Source organism: Mustela nivalis, assembly GCF_964662115.1.
Source record: "Mustela nivalis genome assembly, chromosome: 19".
In the NCBI taxonomy this organism is placed as follows: domain Eukaryota; kingdom Metazoa; phylum Chordata; class Mammalia; order Carnivora; family Mustelidae; genus Mustela; species Mustela nivalis.
The window spans coordinates 460060-475935 of NC_139038.1; the positions used below are offsets into that span (position 1 = coordinate 460060).

General features: G+C 55.1%; 1 protein-coding gene across 1 annotated transcript in view; it reads right to left on the minus strand.

Moving 5' to 3' along the window:
• The window catches only part of ADAP1 (ArfGAP with dual PH domains 1), a 49830-nt gene extending 36597 nt beyond the window's left edge, over positions 1 to 13233 (minus strand). Inside the window, exon 1 of the mRNA XM_082714063.1 lies at positions 12947 to 13233. Within this exon, the coding sequence (XP_082570189.1) occupies positions 12947 to 13028 (82 nt within the window). The 5' untranslated portion in view covers positions 13029 to 13233. The remainder of the gene's footprint in view (positions 1 to 12946) is intronic.
• Between the last annotated feature and the right edge of the window lie 2643 nt (positions 13234 to 15876).

Below are 15876 nucleotides of genomic sequence, written 5' to 3' on the forward strand. Positions count from 1 at the left end.
TAACGTAAAACTTAGTACTACTATAACTTTGGTATTTAACTCCAGATTTTGTTTTCTACATAACTTAAGAGACTAATGCATTTAAAATAATTATTATTTATGGGACACCTGGCTGAATCAGTCAGGGAAGCATGTCACTCTTGATTTCAGTTGGGTGGAGAGATTACTTTTTAAAAAATGAATTAATGAATAAACGAATGAATGAATGAATTATATGTCTTGGGGCACACAGTGTGTACAGATGAAACACTGTGACACTGACCACCGAAAGGGGGTTGTGCAGACAGCTGTGCAGGGGCAGGGTTTCTGCACGTTACTGAAGTTAAACTACTATAAATTCGATTTAGAAGGTTATAAATTTAGGATGTTAAATGTAATCCCCATGGCAACCAGGAAGAAAAGAGCTACAGAAAATACACAAAAGGAAATCAGGAGGGAATTCAAACATTGCACATGAACTAAACACAGAAGACACCAGGATTCCAGCAAACAAGGGAGAAGAAGCTGTAGGCCACACACACACACACAGGGCACAAGCCGGGGGGAGACCCTCTTTACCAGCGCTCACATTACAGGAAGCTCCCCGGTCAACAGAGAACGGTGGATGGACAGAAACACAAGGTGCAACCACTGGCCTCCCTGAGAGACTCGGCTGGGATCTGAAGACACGGCAGCTTGAAAGTCAAAGGGACGGGAAAGGACACTGCGCGTGGACAGCCAGCAGGAGGGAGCTGGAGTGGCTGCATGGACATCAGACAGACGGACTAAGTCAGGAAAAGGCACAAGGGACGAAGGAGAACAATCTATGTGAGTAAAAGACTCGATACAGCAAGAAGATCTAGTGATTCCGTGTATGCGCCGAATGACAGACCATCAAAGCAGAGGAAGCAAAACTCGGTGGGATAAGAAGGAGACCTCGCCAGCCTAGAATGACAGCTGGAGACCGCAATGCTGCCCTCACAGTGACGGACAGAAACATCCGGCAGGGGTGAGGAACAGAGGACGTCACACAACAGCCAACCAGATCCCACCCGACGCCCCACCGGACCAGGACGGCACACGCATTCCTCCCTCGTGCCCGCCGGCCGTCATGCCGCTGTGCAGGACCCACCAGGCGTGAGGTCGCAGAGAAGTGCAGATCGATTGTAAGAGGTAGATTTCGCATGCAGCATCGTCAATGGCCACAACAGGGTGCAGTTAGAAGTCAACACAAAGAAAACGGGAACGTTCCCAACGTGGCCGAAACGTGACACACTTTTAAACAACCAGTGGATGGAGGAAGAAATCACAAGGGAAATTAGAGGCGAAATGGAATCAGAGGAAGGGAAACAAACCACGACACCAGAACATGGAGCAGCGCCGGTGGTGCTAACGGGGACCTCTGCAGCTCTCAGTGCTGACGTCACAAAACACAAACGATGTCAACCCAACCACCGAACTCACGACTGAGGGAACCAGACAAAGAACAAACAAGCCTAAAGCTGCCAGAAGGGAGGAAGGCGTAAAGATCGGAGCAGAGATCAATGAAATAGAGAAAAGAGAACCAAGAGAGAAAATAATGAAAGCGAGAGTTGCTTCTTCGAGAAGATCAGTGAATCGGCAAACCTTGAGCTGGACGGACTAAGAAATTGACTCAAGTCACGACAATCGGACACAAGGCTGGGGACGCTGCTACCAGAAATGAAAAGGTCTAGGAGAGCCTGCCGGGAACAGCCGTGCACCAACAACGGGGTCACCTCAGTGAAGTGGACACATTCCTGGAAACGGAAAACCCACCAGGACCAAATCACGAAGAAGTGGACCGTCCAAATGGGCCTCTGAACCAGTAAGGAGACTGGATCCGTCATCAAAACTTCCCAACAAAGAACAGCCACGCCCTGACGGGTTTCCTGGTGAGTTCTACTAAACCCTTAATGACCAACACCGTCCTTCCCAAACTTTTCCAAAACAATCGAGGGGGAGGGAGTGCTTCCCAATTCATCCAACGCGGCCAGCAGAACCTCAGAAATGCAACGAAAAAAAATCACAAACCAGTGACACCTGTGAACACGGAGGCTACACGCTCAACGGACCTCTGGAAAGCGGGACTCAGCAGCACAGCGAGGACAACACACCACAACGAGTGGCTTTACTCGTGGAATGCACAGAGGGCCCCCCTGAAAACCCGCTAGCGTGACGCCCCACGCCAGCACGAGGGGAAGCCCACATGATTGTCCATCTCTACTGATGCAGGAACAGCGCCGGACTAAACCCGATGCAGGAACAGCGCTGGACTAAACCAGATGCAGGAACAGCGCTGGACTAAACCTGAGTATAAGCACTCAGCAAACCGGGAATTGGAGGCGCGACCTCCACACACTGACCGCCGTCTCGGAAACCCCCCGGCCAACGTGATCCTCGACGGTGAAGGACTGAGAGCTCCTCCTCGAGGAGCGGGAACGAGGGGAGGGCGCCCGCCCTCACCACCTCCGTCCCACACAGTCCTGGAAAACTCCGGCCGGGGCCACCAGGCACGAGAACGAAGGAAGAGGCATCTACAGCGGAAAGGAAGGAGCAACACGATCTGTCTGCGTAGGACATGGTCTCATATGCAGAGAACCCGAACACTCCAGGAAGGAGCTGTCGGAATAAGGGAATCCATCAAAGGAAGGGGGCACAAAGTCAGCACGTGAAGACACACCACGTTTTTATTATTTACTTATTTTTAAAGTAACCTCTACACCGAACATGGGGCTCTCACTCAGCACCCTGAGATCCAGAGCCGGATGCAGTACTGACTGAGTCAGCCAGGGGCTGCAGCCAGTTGCATTTTTATACAGAAGGAATAATCTGAAGGTAAATTGCAAGAACAAATCAACTTACGAGAGCATCAAAGACAGTAAAATCCTCAAGAAATAACCAAGTAGGCTAAAAAAAAAAAAAAAAAACCTGTCTCATGAAAAGTATAAAATGTTCTGGAAAGAAACCAAAGACATAAATACATGGAAACATACCCCATGTTATGGACTGGAAGACTTGATACTGTCAGAATGTCAATGTTACCCAGGGGCACCTGGGTGGCTCAGTGGGTTAAAGCTTCTGCCTTTGGCTCAGGTCATGATCTCAGGGTCCTGGGATCAAGCCCCACGTCGGGCTCTCTGCTTGGCAGGGAGCCTGCTTCCCTTCCTCTCTTTGCCTGCTCTCTGCCTACTTGTGATCTCTGTCTGTCAAATAAATAAATAAAACCTTTAAAAAAAAAAAAAAAAAAAGAATGTCAATGTTACCCAAAGCAAATCTACAGACTCAGTGCAATCCCTACCAAAATCCCAATGACATAGTTTGCAGAAATGGAAAGTCCATCCTAAAATTCACACAGAATCTCTAGGGACCCTGGAGAGCCAAAACAATCTGGAGAAAGAACAAAAGCTGGAAGATTTGCACCTCATGACTCAAAATCCAACACTAATCTGCAGGCAGGGGCACCTGAGTGGCTCAGTGGGTTAAAGCCTCTGCCTTCGGCTCAGGTCGTGATCCCAGGGTCCTGGGTTCGAGCCCTGCATTGGGCTCTCTGCTCAGCGGGGAGCCTGCCTCCCCCCTATCCCTGCCTGCCTCTCTGCCTACTTGTGATCTCTGTCAAATAAATAAATAAAATCTCAAAAAACAAATAAACTGCAGGCATCCAAACAGTGTGACACTGGCATGAACAACAGACATATAGACCCACGGAACAGAACAAGCCAGGAAATTAACCTCTGCATTGTTGCAAAGATGACAGTTGACAAGAACGCTAAGACCATCCAATGGGGAAAAGACAGGGTTTTCGAGAAGCAGTGCTGGGAAGATGCCACATGCAAAAGAATGAGGCTGGATCCTCCCCCAATAGCATATACAAAAATTAACTCAAAAATGGATCAAGAGGGGTGCCTGGGTGGCTCAGTGGGTTAGGCCGCTGCCTTCGGCTCAGGTCATGATCTCAGGGTCCTGGGATCGAGTCCTGCATCGGGCTCTCTGCTCAGCAGGGAGCCTGCCTCCTCCTCTCTCTCTCTGCCTGCCTCTCTGCCTGCTTGTGATCTCTGTCTGTCAAATAAATAAATGAAATCTTTAAAAAAAAATGGATCAAGAACCTAAACCTAAGACCACAAGTCTCCTTGTTGGGCCACAAAACAAGTCTTAATAAACTTCAGAAGACTGAAATCACATGACGCACCTTCTGCACCGCAGTGTGAGACTAGAAATGCATGACAAGAACACTGGGAAATTCATACGTGTGTGAAGATCCAAGCACATGCCACTGCACAACTAGTGGGTCAAGGGAGAAATAAAAAACTGAGACACGTGGAAATGGAATACACGGGAGCTCGGAGAGCCCAGCGACAACCATCGTGAGAGGGACGTCCACGGTGGGGGGCATCTGCCTGGAGAAACACGAAAAGTCTGTGGAAAAACAAGCAAGCTCCGCACTGCAAGGAACCGGAAAAAGACCAGATGGAGCACCTGGGGGGCGCAGCTGGGGAAGGGTCCGGATCTTGGCCTGGGCTCTCAGGGTCATGAGATCGAGCCCCACATTGGGCTCCAAGCGCAGCGTGGAGTCTGCTTGGGGCGCTGTCTCCCTCTGCCCCTCTGCCAACATGCACGTGCTTTCTCTCTCAAAAAAAAAAAAAAAAAAAAAAAGAAAAGAAAAAAAAGAGCGAGAGAGACAAAAGGATAATAGAATGATCAATGAAACAAAGAACTTTTTTTGGGGAAAGTCAAACAAAACTCACAAACTTTAGCTAGACTCACCAAGAAAAAAAAGAGAGAGGACTCAAATCAATAAAATCAGAAATGCAAAAGGAGACCTAGGAGCGATACCGTGGAAACACTGAGGGTCCTACGAGATGGTTATGAATAATTACATCCCCACCCCACAAACGGAACAAGAAACTAGTAAATCCCTAGGAATGTACAAGACTGAATCAAGGAAAAGGGAATCTGAAGCAAGGAGACTGAATCTGTGATCAAAAACCTTCCAAGAAACCTCCAGAACCAGACAGCTTCACTGCTGAATTCTTTTTATTTTTTGAGGGACTTTTTCTTCTTTTTAAGATTTTATTTATTATTTGCCTGACAGATCACAAGTAGGCAGAGAGGCAGGTAGGGGAGGGGGGAAGCAGGCTCCCCGCTGAGCAGAGAGCCCAACATGGGGCTCTGTCCCTGGACCCTGAGATCATGACCTGAGCCGAAGGCAGAGGCTTAACCCACTGAGCCACCCAGGCGCCCCCACTGGTGAATTTTACCAGCATTTAAAGAAGTAATACCAAGGAATATAAAAAAATAGAACATTTCCAAACTCCTTTCATGAGGCCAGCAGTACCCTGGCGAAATCAGACAAGGACACGGAAATTACAGGCCAATATTCCTGACAGACACAGATTGTAACGTCCTCAGTAAGATATTCATACATTGACTTCAACAACACATTTAAAGGATCATACACCGTGTACGAGTGGGATTTACCCCAGGGATGCTAGTTTGGATCAAGAAATCCACTCGAGCACTCTCTCCTTTGCTGTCCTGCCCGATGCTCCCTTGCAGTGTGTTCAAGAAACTTCTACGTCCTTAAGGAGGGGGAAAAAAATCAATTTGGCATCCGCAAATCAATTAATGCGATACACTCCACTAACAAAACGAAAGAAAAAAGTCAAATGGTTTCAATAGAAGCACTAAAAGCATTTGACAAAATTCAACATCCGTTTGTGAGAAACACCTGAACAGAGCGGGTTACAGAGGGTACGTGCCTCGGCACGATAAAGGCCACACAGGACAAGCCCGCAGCTCACATCACACTCAACGGCGAGAAGCTGAGAGCTTTTCCTCTAATTTCGGAAGCAAGACAAGAATGCCCTCTCTCCGCCTTTATTCCGTCTGGTACCGGTAGTCCCGGCCAGAGCAACCAGGGAGGAAAAGATATAAAAGGCAGCACAACCAAAAGGAAAATAGTAGAACCGTCACTGTTTGTAGATGACACGTTACGTGTAGAAAACCCTAGAGGTTCTCCACACATGTGTACACACACGCAGACACACCACAAGAATGGGTCGACGAATTCGGTGAAGTTACAGGACACTGTCAATGTACAGAAGCCAGTTGGGTTTCTCCACACTAATAATAGACCATGGGAAACACCGGTTAAAAAAAACAGTCCCACTGACAGGTACATCAAAACCAATAAAACACCTAGGAAGAGGGTCAGTCCAGGAAGTGAGGGACTTGTGTCCCGAATGCTAGGAAACCTTAAAGAATTGAAGACACAAATAAATGAAAAGGCCGTCCCTGCTCATGGCTGGAAGAATTAATACTGTTCGAATATCCATTCTATCCAAAGCAATCTACAGTTCAACGCAATCCCTATCAAAAGTCCAGTGGTATGTTTCACAGAAACAGAGCAACTAACTGACTCCTGAACTTTGTATAAAATCCTGAACTAACTAACTGGCTCCTGAACTTTGTATAAAATCACAAGAGACCCCAAATAACCAAGCGATTCTGAGAAAGGGGAACAAAGTTGGTGGCTTCCCAATTTCAAACATATTACAAAACTACAGTGATCAAAATACTACGGTGCTGGCGTAAAAACAGACACGTAGGTCGGTGGAAGGGAAGAGACAGCCCAGAAATGGACCCGCCCATACAGGGTCAGTTAATCTATGATGAAGGAGCCAAGAATATACGATGGGGACAGGACAGTCCATTCAATAAACGGTGCTGGGAAAACGGGCCAGCCTCCTGCAGAAGAAAGGAACTTGACCCCTACCTCACCCTGTATGCAAGAATCAACTCAAAATGGATTAAAGACTTGAGTGTAAGACCTGAAACCATAAATCTCCTAGAAGAAAACAGAGACAGTGAGCTTCCCGACGTGGATCTTGGTGAGGATTCTTTGATTTGACACCAAAACCAAAGGCAACAAAAGGGAAAATCAACCAATGGGAACTGGAAAGTGTCTGCACAGCCCACCAAAGCCAAGGAAAACAACAAAAGGAAAAGGCAACCTGTGGAACGGGAGAAAACATCTGCAAATCACGTCTAATAATTATATCTACAATATATCAAGAACTCACACAACTCAGTAGCAAAACAAAACAAGAAAAACACCCAACAATCCCTTTAAAAACTGGGCAGAAGCTCTTAAGAGAGCATTTTTCCAAAGGGGACGCACGCACAGGCAGCCAGCAGGTCCATGAGAAGCTCAGCACAGATGCTCAGGGGAGGCACAGCAGGACCACGGTGCTGTCCCCCTCACACCTGTCAGAATGGCCACTATCCAGATGACAAGAAGGAGCGAGCATGAGTGAGGATGTGCAGAAACCCCTTTCTGAAAGAAAATCGGGGCAGTCACTGCGGAGAACGGTGTGGAGATTCCTCAGAAAAGTAGAAGCAGAACAACGGTAAGATCCAGCCATTCCTCTTGTGTGGATTTACCCGAGGGAAACCAAAACACTAACTGGAAAAGACGTGGTCACCCCCAGGCTCACCGTGGCGCTGTTCACCACGGACAAGACCCGGCAGCAGCTAAGTGTCCGCAGATGGACGAGGGGACACTGCGGACGCCGTGTGTACACACACCCTGAATATTGTTCTGCCATAAACAAGAGGAAAACCTTGTCATTTGTGACAGAAAGGAGGGACCTGGAGGGCATTACGCTAAGTGAAATGAGTCAGACAGAAAAATACCCTATGCAAGGGAAATAAAACCTCTGAGCTCACAGACACGGGGGACAGACTGGTGGTTTCAGATGTGGGGTGAGCGGGGATGAGACGCACGGAGGGGGTCGAGAGGCACCAGCTTCGGGTGTAAGCTAAGCAGGTCCCAGGATGTGACCAGTAACACTGTGCGGAGCTGTACCTGTTTGTGGGGACACCCGCTCACTAGACTTCCTGCGATCACTCACAACACACACAGATCCCGGATCGGCGGGCTGTGCCCTGACACTAACATCAAACACTAAGCGAATTGTACTTCGGTTTTAAAAAGGAAGGAATTTTGCCACCTGCTACCACAGGGAGGGACCTATGGACACAAGACGAACAGTGTGGGACCCCAGAGGGCAGCTGGGGGGGCTGGAGAGGGGAAGTGAGTGTTTAATGGGGACAGAGATTTAGTTGGTGAAGATGGAAAGTTCTGGAGACCGCTAGTGGTGACGGCTGCATGGAGGGGAAGGTGCTGAAGGCCCCTGAAATGGACACACCCAAACAGGTGAGACTGTCCACTCCAGGTGATGCGTACTTTAACACAATAGAAAGAAGGGGGAAGGAGCCCTTCTCCACCACGGCTCCCTGGGGATGGGACCCCAGGGAGCCTCTGCCAGCAGGGCAGCTGGCAACCCCACAGCCCCTGCCTGCCACCCTCGGACGCTGATGCTGGTGAAGCCACTTCTGGCTCCTTCACGGGGAAATGGGATCCAGGAGCCGGCTCCCAGGCATGGGGGGACCGCTGCTGGCAGGCCCCTGGTCGGAGCAGGGCTTCCCAAATGGCCAGCGAGGAGGGTGGGGCCTGAGTACAAGGCCCTTGTCCCTCTTCCAGGAGCTGCATCCTGGAGCAGCGAGGGCCCAGCTCACACTCCCCAGCCTGCCCAGCAGCTCCGCATCCCTCTGGGGCAATCTCAGTCTAGTGAGTGTCCCCTAGTCTGGCAGCCCTGGCTGGCTGGGCCTCCCCTGCTGGGATGGAGGTGGGGGGAGCTGCTCCCCAGCCCCCCCAGACACGGCAGCAGAACGTTGCACAAGGGGCCTGCTGGCCTGGGGCCAAGGAGCATAGCCTGCAGGGTCCTGCACCATGTCAGACTGAGAGTCACCTTGTGACCTGGCCATTCTAGTCCTCTGACTCTGCCCTCTCAGACGCTTGCAGCCCGGCGCTCACAGCAGCCAAGAGGTGGGAGCCACGCAGGAGTCCCGGGTAGATGGCAGACGGAGAGGGAGTGTCCACGTAACAGAAGCATGGCCACGCGAGTGCGGACGGCCGCAGACACCATGCTGAGGGAATGCACCAGACACAAGGCAAAAAAAGCAGGACTCCTATCCCACAAGGTCCAGGAGCCGTCAAACCACCGACCCAGAGGCGCGGGTGGGGCTGGAGATGCACATGGGGGCCCGTGTTTCCAACTGACAGGACGGTAAGGCTCTGGAGCCCGATGCGCGGGAGGGGGCGCAGGGACAGGAAAGTACTTAACACCCCTGCACACCTAGGCCCGTCACAGTGGGGGTGCCCAGCCGGCGCAATCAGTGAGCCTCCGACTCTGTCTCAGCTCAGGTCCTGATCTGGTCCAGGATCGGACCGGCCTCAGACAACCTGCTCTAGTTTGAAGTCTCTGCTTCCTCTCTCCCTCTGCCTCTCCCCATGCTCGTGCCCCCGCCTGCAAGTACGTGTAGGTGTGCTCTCTCCCCCACCAAATAATCTTAATCTAAAAAAATTTTTAAAAATAATTTTAATTATATGTGCTTTGGTGAGTGCTGTGAAGTGTGTAAACCTGGTGATTCACAGACCTGTACCCCTGGGGATAAAAATATATGTTTATAAAAAAAAAAAAATAATAATAATTTTAATTAAAATTTTTTAAAAATCAATTTAAAATTAAAAATTATCATTTAAAATGATAACTTTAAAAAAAAATTTGGTTTAACCCCCAAAACCAGGTGGGCCTCTGCCCCAGAGATGGGTGCAGCCACCCAGCCCACTCTCCTCAGCAGCCCCCTGCTAGCTGCACGCCCACCCAGGGGGCCCTCTCCAAACAAGGCCAAATTCCTGAAAGACCCCTCCCCCCCCCCGCAGCCACACACACACCCCAGCCGATTCTGTCCTGGCTTACAGCAAGTTCTGAAAGGTCCTGTCCGCCATGAAGCCTTCCAGGGCTGAGCAAGCCGCTTCTGCTCTGAGGTCACCCGCGGGGCTGAGAGGGCACGCACTCAGGTTGCAGCTTAGCTGCCAGGACGGGCCCCCCAGGCCAGAGTCAGACCCCCAGGGCCTGGTTCCAGAAACATGCTGGGAGCAGCCTAGCCTCCACACAGCCGTCCCAAACCGTCCGTCTTGGCAGAAACCGGCACCTCCTCACACAGCTGCCCGTGTGTCCGAGGCCCACGTGCTCCCAGATTGGCTTTACCTGGTGCTTCCACGTGACTCATGCCCAGGTGACATGCATCAAAGGACCACAAGGTCATCACCCACACCAAAACCCAACTGAAGATGTGAGAGCCCCCAAGTCCTCCGGGAACATCGGACCTGAGGCTCAAGGGAAAGACTGTCATTTGTCCTGACGAGGTAGGCAGCCTGGGGGACGTGCCGAGCTGCCCCTTTCGACCCCCAAGATGCAGACCCAACCCAGGCCTTGCAGAGGAAGGGACCCATACACACCCAGTCCCCCAGGCCTGTCACGAGAACCACTTCTCTGGGAGGCTGCTACCTGGGTCCCATGCTCAAAGGTGGGGGCAGCCCACTACTGGAGCAGGTCCTGTGAGGGCCGTGGGGACACCCTCAACCCCAAGGCTGCCTCCCTCCTGGAAGCCCTCACAGAGCCAGATGGCCAGGCCTGCCCAAATCTCCTGCAAAACCCTTCAGGCCTGGTGCTTATAGGTGGCCCAGGCCTGGCCTGCTGGCCCACAGTCCAGGGTCCCTGTGCCCCTGCCCCCGGCAATGCCGGGCTCCTGACTGGCTATGGTGAGGCAGGGCAGCCCTGAGCCAGTCCGGGTCCCCACAGAATGGCCCCTAGCCACCCGTCTGGGCCGCGGCAGGCACAGAACCTGGACAGACCAGGCGGCTTCATCCAAGCAGCGGAGACTGTGGGCGTGCATTCCATGGGGGTCACAAGGGAGGGTGCAGGGCAGCAAACCTCGCCCCCAACACCACTGGAGCAGAGGGGAGGCCAAGAGGGGGGAAGAGCTATAACATCAAGACACCTGCTCTGCCTTTGTAGCCCCACGTCCCCCAAGGTGGCTCAAGTTTCCAAGGCCTCAGTTTCCCCAGCTGTGAAATGGGGGAGATCGCCAGCATCTTGCCTGCTCCACAGGGCTGCCAGACAGATAAGGCAAGACACTGGTGTCATGGGCCAATTCTAAAAAACCAGAGGCTTGGCCCAATGCCAGGGAAAGCTGGACTTGTAAGAACAGACCGCTCCAGGGCCCAGCGTGCCTGCCTTGGAGCAGTGCCCTCTGGCTGAGTGGGTGAGCTGGGCATGGCAGTGCTTGCTGTGAGGGGCGGGGTCCCTGCAGGGCCCAAGAGGCCAGGAAGCCCCCCGTCCCACCTGCCAGGCTGGACCCACCCACCCACCGAGGTCCCTGGAGGGAGGCTCTGGCTCCAAAGGCGCAGCTCCTGAGCAGTGTAACTCAGAAGGAGAGTGACAGGGCCAGCTTTCCGGCCCGTGACCCCCCCTGCCCTCCCCTCCCCACCCCCGCCACAGGCTGAGAGCTCAACGTGCCGGTGACCTCTCCCTGGTGCGTCCCTTTTTCCAGAACAAGTGAAAGTTCAGGTCTGGAGGAGGGAGGCAGGGAGAGAGTGAGCCAAGCCAGCCAGCTGGCAGGAGCAGAGCACAACGGTGGTGCCAATGCTGTCCCCCGGCCCCTGGCACCATCAGGGTGGGCCCTGCAGCTCCCCGGCTCAGGAGGCTGGGGGAGAGGCCACTGCAGCTTGCTTGGCTTCCAGAGAAGATTGTTGGCGGCTCCGGGACACTCAAGCTCCTGGTGTAGCCTCTCTTGGCAACACCACAGCTGACCAGCGGATTCCCAGGACCCGGGGCTGCCAAAGACCACCCCCCAGCCCAGTGGGTAGGCAACAGAGGAGTGCGGGCCACTGGGTCCCTTCTGGAGTACCCAGAGGCTGCGTGTCTCCAATTGCTGTCTCAGGACAAATGCAGCCCCTGCCCCTGGGGGACGTAAGCTAGGTGTGTTCTGAGAAGTGTTCTGTGTTCTGAGCTGGGAGCCCCCAGTGGGGTGTGCAATGCCCCCCTGAATGCCTGGGGGGAACAGCCCCTGAGCAGGGCTGCCCTCCTCCTGGGGGCAGCGGGAGCAGGTGTAGCCCTAGGGGCTGTTCCTTCCCCAACCTTCCCCTCACAAGGACCAGGGGCTGCTGCTGATGGCTCACAAACAGGGTTCTGTCAGCCTGGAAGCACAGCCTGTCCTTTTCCTGTCAATCCCAGGACAAATCGCCCTGGGAAGGGAGAGGAAGCTCCTCAGGCCTCTGGCACCTTGGAAATCACCCCAGAGCAGGGCCACCCAGGAGCAAAGTCCAGGAGATGCCTGATGGGAGGATGGCGCAGGTGAACGAAGCGCCTGTTACAGGCAGGATGGCCCTGGTGCCCCACCTGAACTGGCCACCTGCCCAGAGCAGCCAGTTGCCAGGGTGGGGACAGGAGAGCCCTCACCTGCAAGCCTTCCTCCCCCAGTCCTCTGCTCAGGGCATGTGCAAAAGGGTGGACCCAGGTGGGGGGCCATGACGTCACCTCCAGGTGGCGGGGAGCCAGGTGGACCCCCACACCCACACCCACACCCACACACATAAGCCGGGGGGCCGCTTGCCCTTTCTCTCTCTGCAGACACCCGCCCGGCCCGATTTCCTCTTTCTCTGCGGAGCGGAGGTTTCGCAACGCCGCGGCGGTCCGCGGGTGACAGCGAGACACGCGGGTGGGGGGGAAGGGGGGAGGGGAGGCAACACAGCCGCAGGCCCTGGGGCCGCTGGGAGGCGACGTCCGGCTCCATGCAGGTGCACCCCAGGCCCGCGCCCCCGGCCACGCAGGCGCCGCAGCTCTCCTCCCAGTCCTCAGGGCGGGCATCCAGGCCGGCACCCACCCCGGGCCGCACCCATCCCGGCCCCGCACCCACCCCGACCAGCGCCTCACAGGGGCGCACCCGCCCCCCTCCGCATCCCCCAGCCCCTCGGCTAGCCCGGCCCCGCACCTACGCGGACCGGCCGCGACCCCGGAGGAACCCGCCCGGCCGCACCTACCCGGGGCGCCGCAGTCGGCGCATCTCGTGTTCCCCGGCCGCTGCAGCAGCTCCAGGACGGCCCTCCGCCGCTCCTTGGCCATGGCCGCGACGCCGCCCGCCCGAGATGCCGGGCCGCGACCCGGAGCGTCCGCCCTGCCGCGCTAGGGCCCCACGCAGGCTGCCCGCCGCCCGCGGCCCTGCGCCATCCTGGGCGGCTTCAGCCCGCGCGCCGGTTCCGCATTCCTACCGCCGGGCCCGGCTCCGCCGCCGCCGCCGCTGGTGTCTCCGCCGCGGCCGCTGAGCGTGTGCCGGCGCGGGGCCCGGGGCGCACCGCGCGTTCTGGCCGGCACGGCCCGCGGGCGGCCCCCAGCGGCGCGGGCGGGCGGGCGGCCTCCTTCCGCGCCCAACCCGTCCCCCAGCCCGCGCGCCTCGGGACCAGCCCGGCGGGCTCCCCGCTGCCCACCCCCATCTGAGCACAGCGCCACCAGCTCCACCAGTGGGGGGCCTGAGCAGGCCCAGGTGGGCTCCTCCTTGAGCTCCTGGGGGTGGGGAGCAACACCTGGACACCTACTGTGTGCCAATCAGGCCGGCGGTAGGCCCACGGGCTGAGGGAAGGGGTGCCTGCTCACACCATCCCTGCCCCAGGGAGGAGATGGCCAACAGGCCCCAGCGGCCACAGGAGGGACACCACAGTGGGGTCCCCATGCCAGGAATAAAGGCCCACCATGTTAGGAGGCAGGGACCCAGGAGTGAGAAAGAGGAGAGAGACAGAGGGAACAGGTAATGGGTGTTCCTTCCTCTGCCTGCCTCTGCACTTTCCCGAATTCTTCCCATTTTCTTAAATTATGGATCCAATGATCCACACGATTGAAATAAGCATCCCATTAAAGGATTACAGTTTCTCTCTATCCCCATCCCAGGCAATTCCACGCCAAGCTCTGTGAACCACCCTCTGCCTCCTTCCAGAACGGTCCTCACCTGTGGGAACACCAGGGGAGTCCCTAATCCTTCTCACCTGCCACTGGGGTTTTTGGGTGTTTTTTGTTTTGGTTTGGTTTTTTGGTTAATTTTCACTTAATAAGACCTTATATATCTTCCAAGTCCATACATACAGACCTCCTTCTCTTTCAGTGACTGCGTTCTACTCAGCTGACCCGTGACGTGTGCACCCGGCCACGGGCAGAGGAGCATTTAGGGTGTTTTCAGTGGGTCAGGGTCACAGCCACACGACCCCCCCCTCGCCCACCGCCAGTATCTCCATGACTGTTAGAGTGGATTCTCATCACAAAGGAGCCCCTCCGGAACACGGGGAAAGGCGCTGCCGTCGGCAGCAGCCCTGCCACTTGTCCGTGGTGGGGCCGCAGCAGCCTTGTCCCGCCAGGTGCCTGCTCCCCGGGCCGCAGTCACCTCGGGGGACACAGAGCTTCCGGGCCTCGTCCATCTGGCCAGCAGAATGCGGCACACTGCTCTGCCCTGCTAAGTCAGCGGGGCTGTGGTGCGCTGTGCTCAGCTGGCCACACGTCTCTCTCTGCCATCAGACTGGAGCCTTCTGAGCAAAGACAGACGGCGTTTTCTCCTCTGGGCCCCTGTGCCCAGCTCGGAGCCTGCCACCCAGCATACATGAGGAGAACGTTGCTTAACAAAGATGTTAATGACAAGTTACAGCTACTAACTAGTTAACTAGGCATCAGATTAAAGCCCTCAATGGACTTTCTCATTTAACTCCCATTTTATGGGGAAACTGAGGTACGGAGCAATCCAATCAGTGGCCCAAAGTCACACATGGGTTCCACATGTTGGGACTGGGGTAAACGCGGGACCAGAAAAAGAGACACACACTGGGAAGGCTGCCCAGTGAGGGCAGAGAGGAGCATGGACCCGCAGAGGGGCCGCAGAGAGGTCTCGGGGAAGAGCAGGTGTGGCCCCGGCTTCCTGCAGGAGGGAACCACATGAGCAGATGGCCACAGCCTGCCCAGGGTGGGTCCTCTGCCATCTCTGCCTTCCCTTCTGACTGAGGAGGTGATGACATCCCCGGGGGGTGGGGGCAGGGGGTGAGAAAAGAGAAGTCAGGATGTGAAACCAGAATCCCCAAAGGAGGCAAGAGCCGGAGCTACAGCCCCTGTCCTGGGCTTCCCGGCAAGGGGGTGGCACCCACAGGATCCAGACGGTGACAACACAGCCTGGGCTGGGCCAGAACCAGACTGGGGCCGGCGTTTGGAGACACGGGGTCGGCATGGGCTCCCTGACTGCCCCTGCCCACCTGCCCCACAACCCCTGCTCCCTCTGCCAGCTGTTCCTCGTTTTGCAAGGCTGAGACAAAGGCCCCTGAATCCCAGTTACTCAATCATCTTCTGGGCCTGGGAGGGGGGCCCAGCGAGACCTGGTGCACGCCTGCCCAGGAGCACTGAGCCATACAAAACAGACACTGAGCTCCTGTTGGGCTGGGTCTGCCTGCTCCTGTGCCCAAAGCACAGCTAGTCGGCCGGCAAGGTGAGACCAGGGCCCTGGCCCCGAGCCAGCAGGGCAGCGCCTTGGCACTAGCAGGGGCAGGTTCTCCCAGGGAAGGAGCGGAGTGAACAGAGGCTTCTGGGAATCAAGGCCAGCCCTGGGCCTCTTGGCGGGGATGAACCCTGCCCTCAGCCTGACAGAGAAGCCATTTTCCAAAGGTCGATGATGGGGGCACTGCTAGGCTCCCCACCCTGCTGATACACACAGGTTGTTGCCACCTCCTCCTTGAAGCCCTCCCCAACCATCCAGGCAGAAAACCCCAGATGAGGAAAGAGACCCCAAACCAGTGTCAGGACTTTGTCCACGGAACCCAGAGCTCCCAGCCCAGCATTTTGAGATATTCAGGCCCAGAGCTCATGTTCTAACACCCCCTTGACAAGAATATAAAAGAAAACCACCTCTCAACCAATTTCTTTCTATAAACTAGGTGTTTTCACTCTA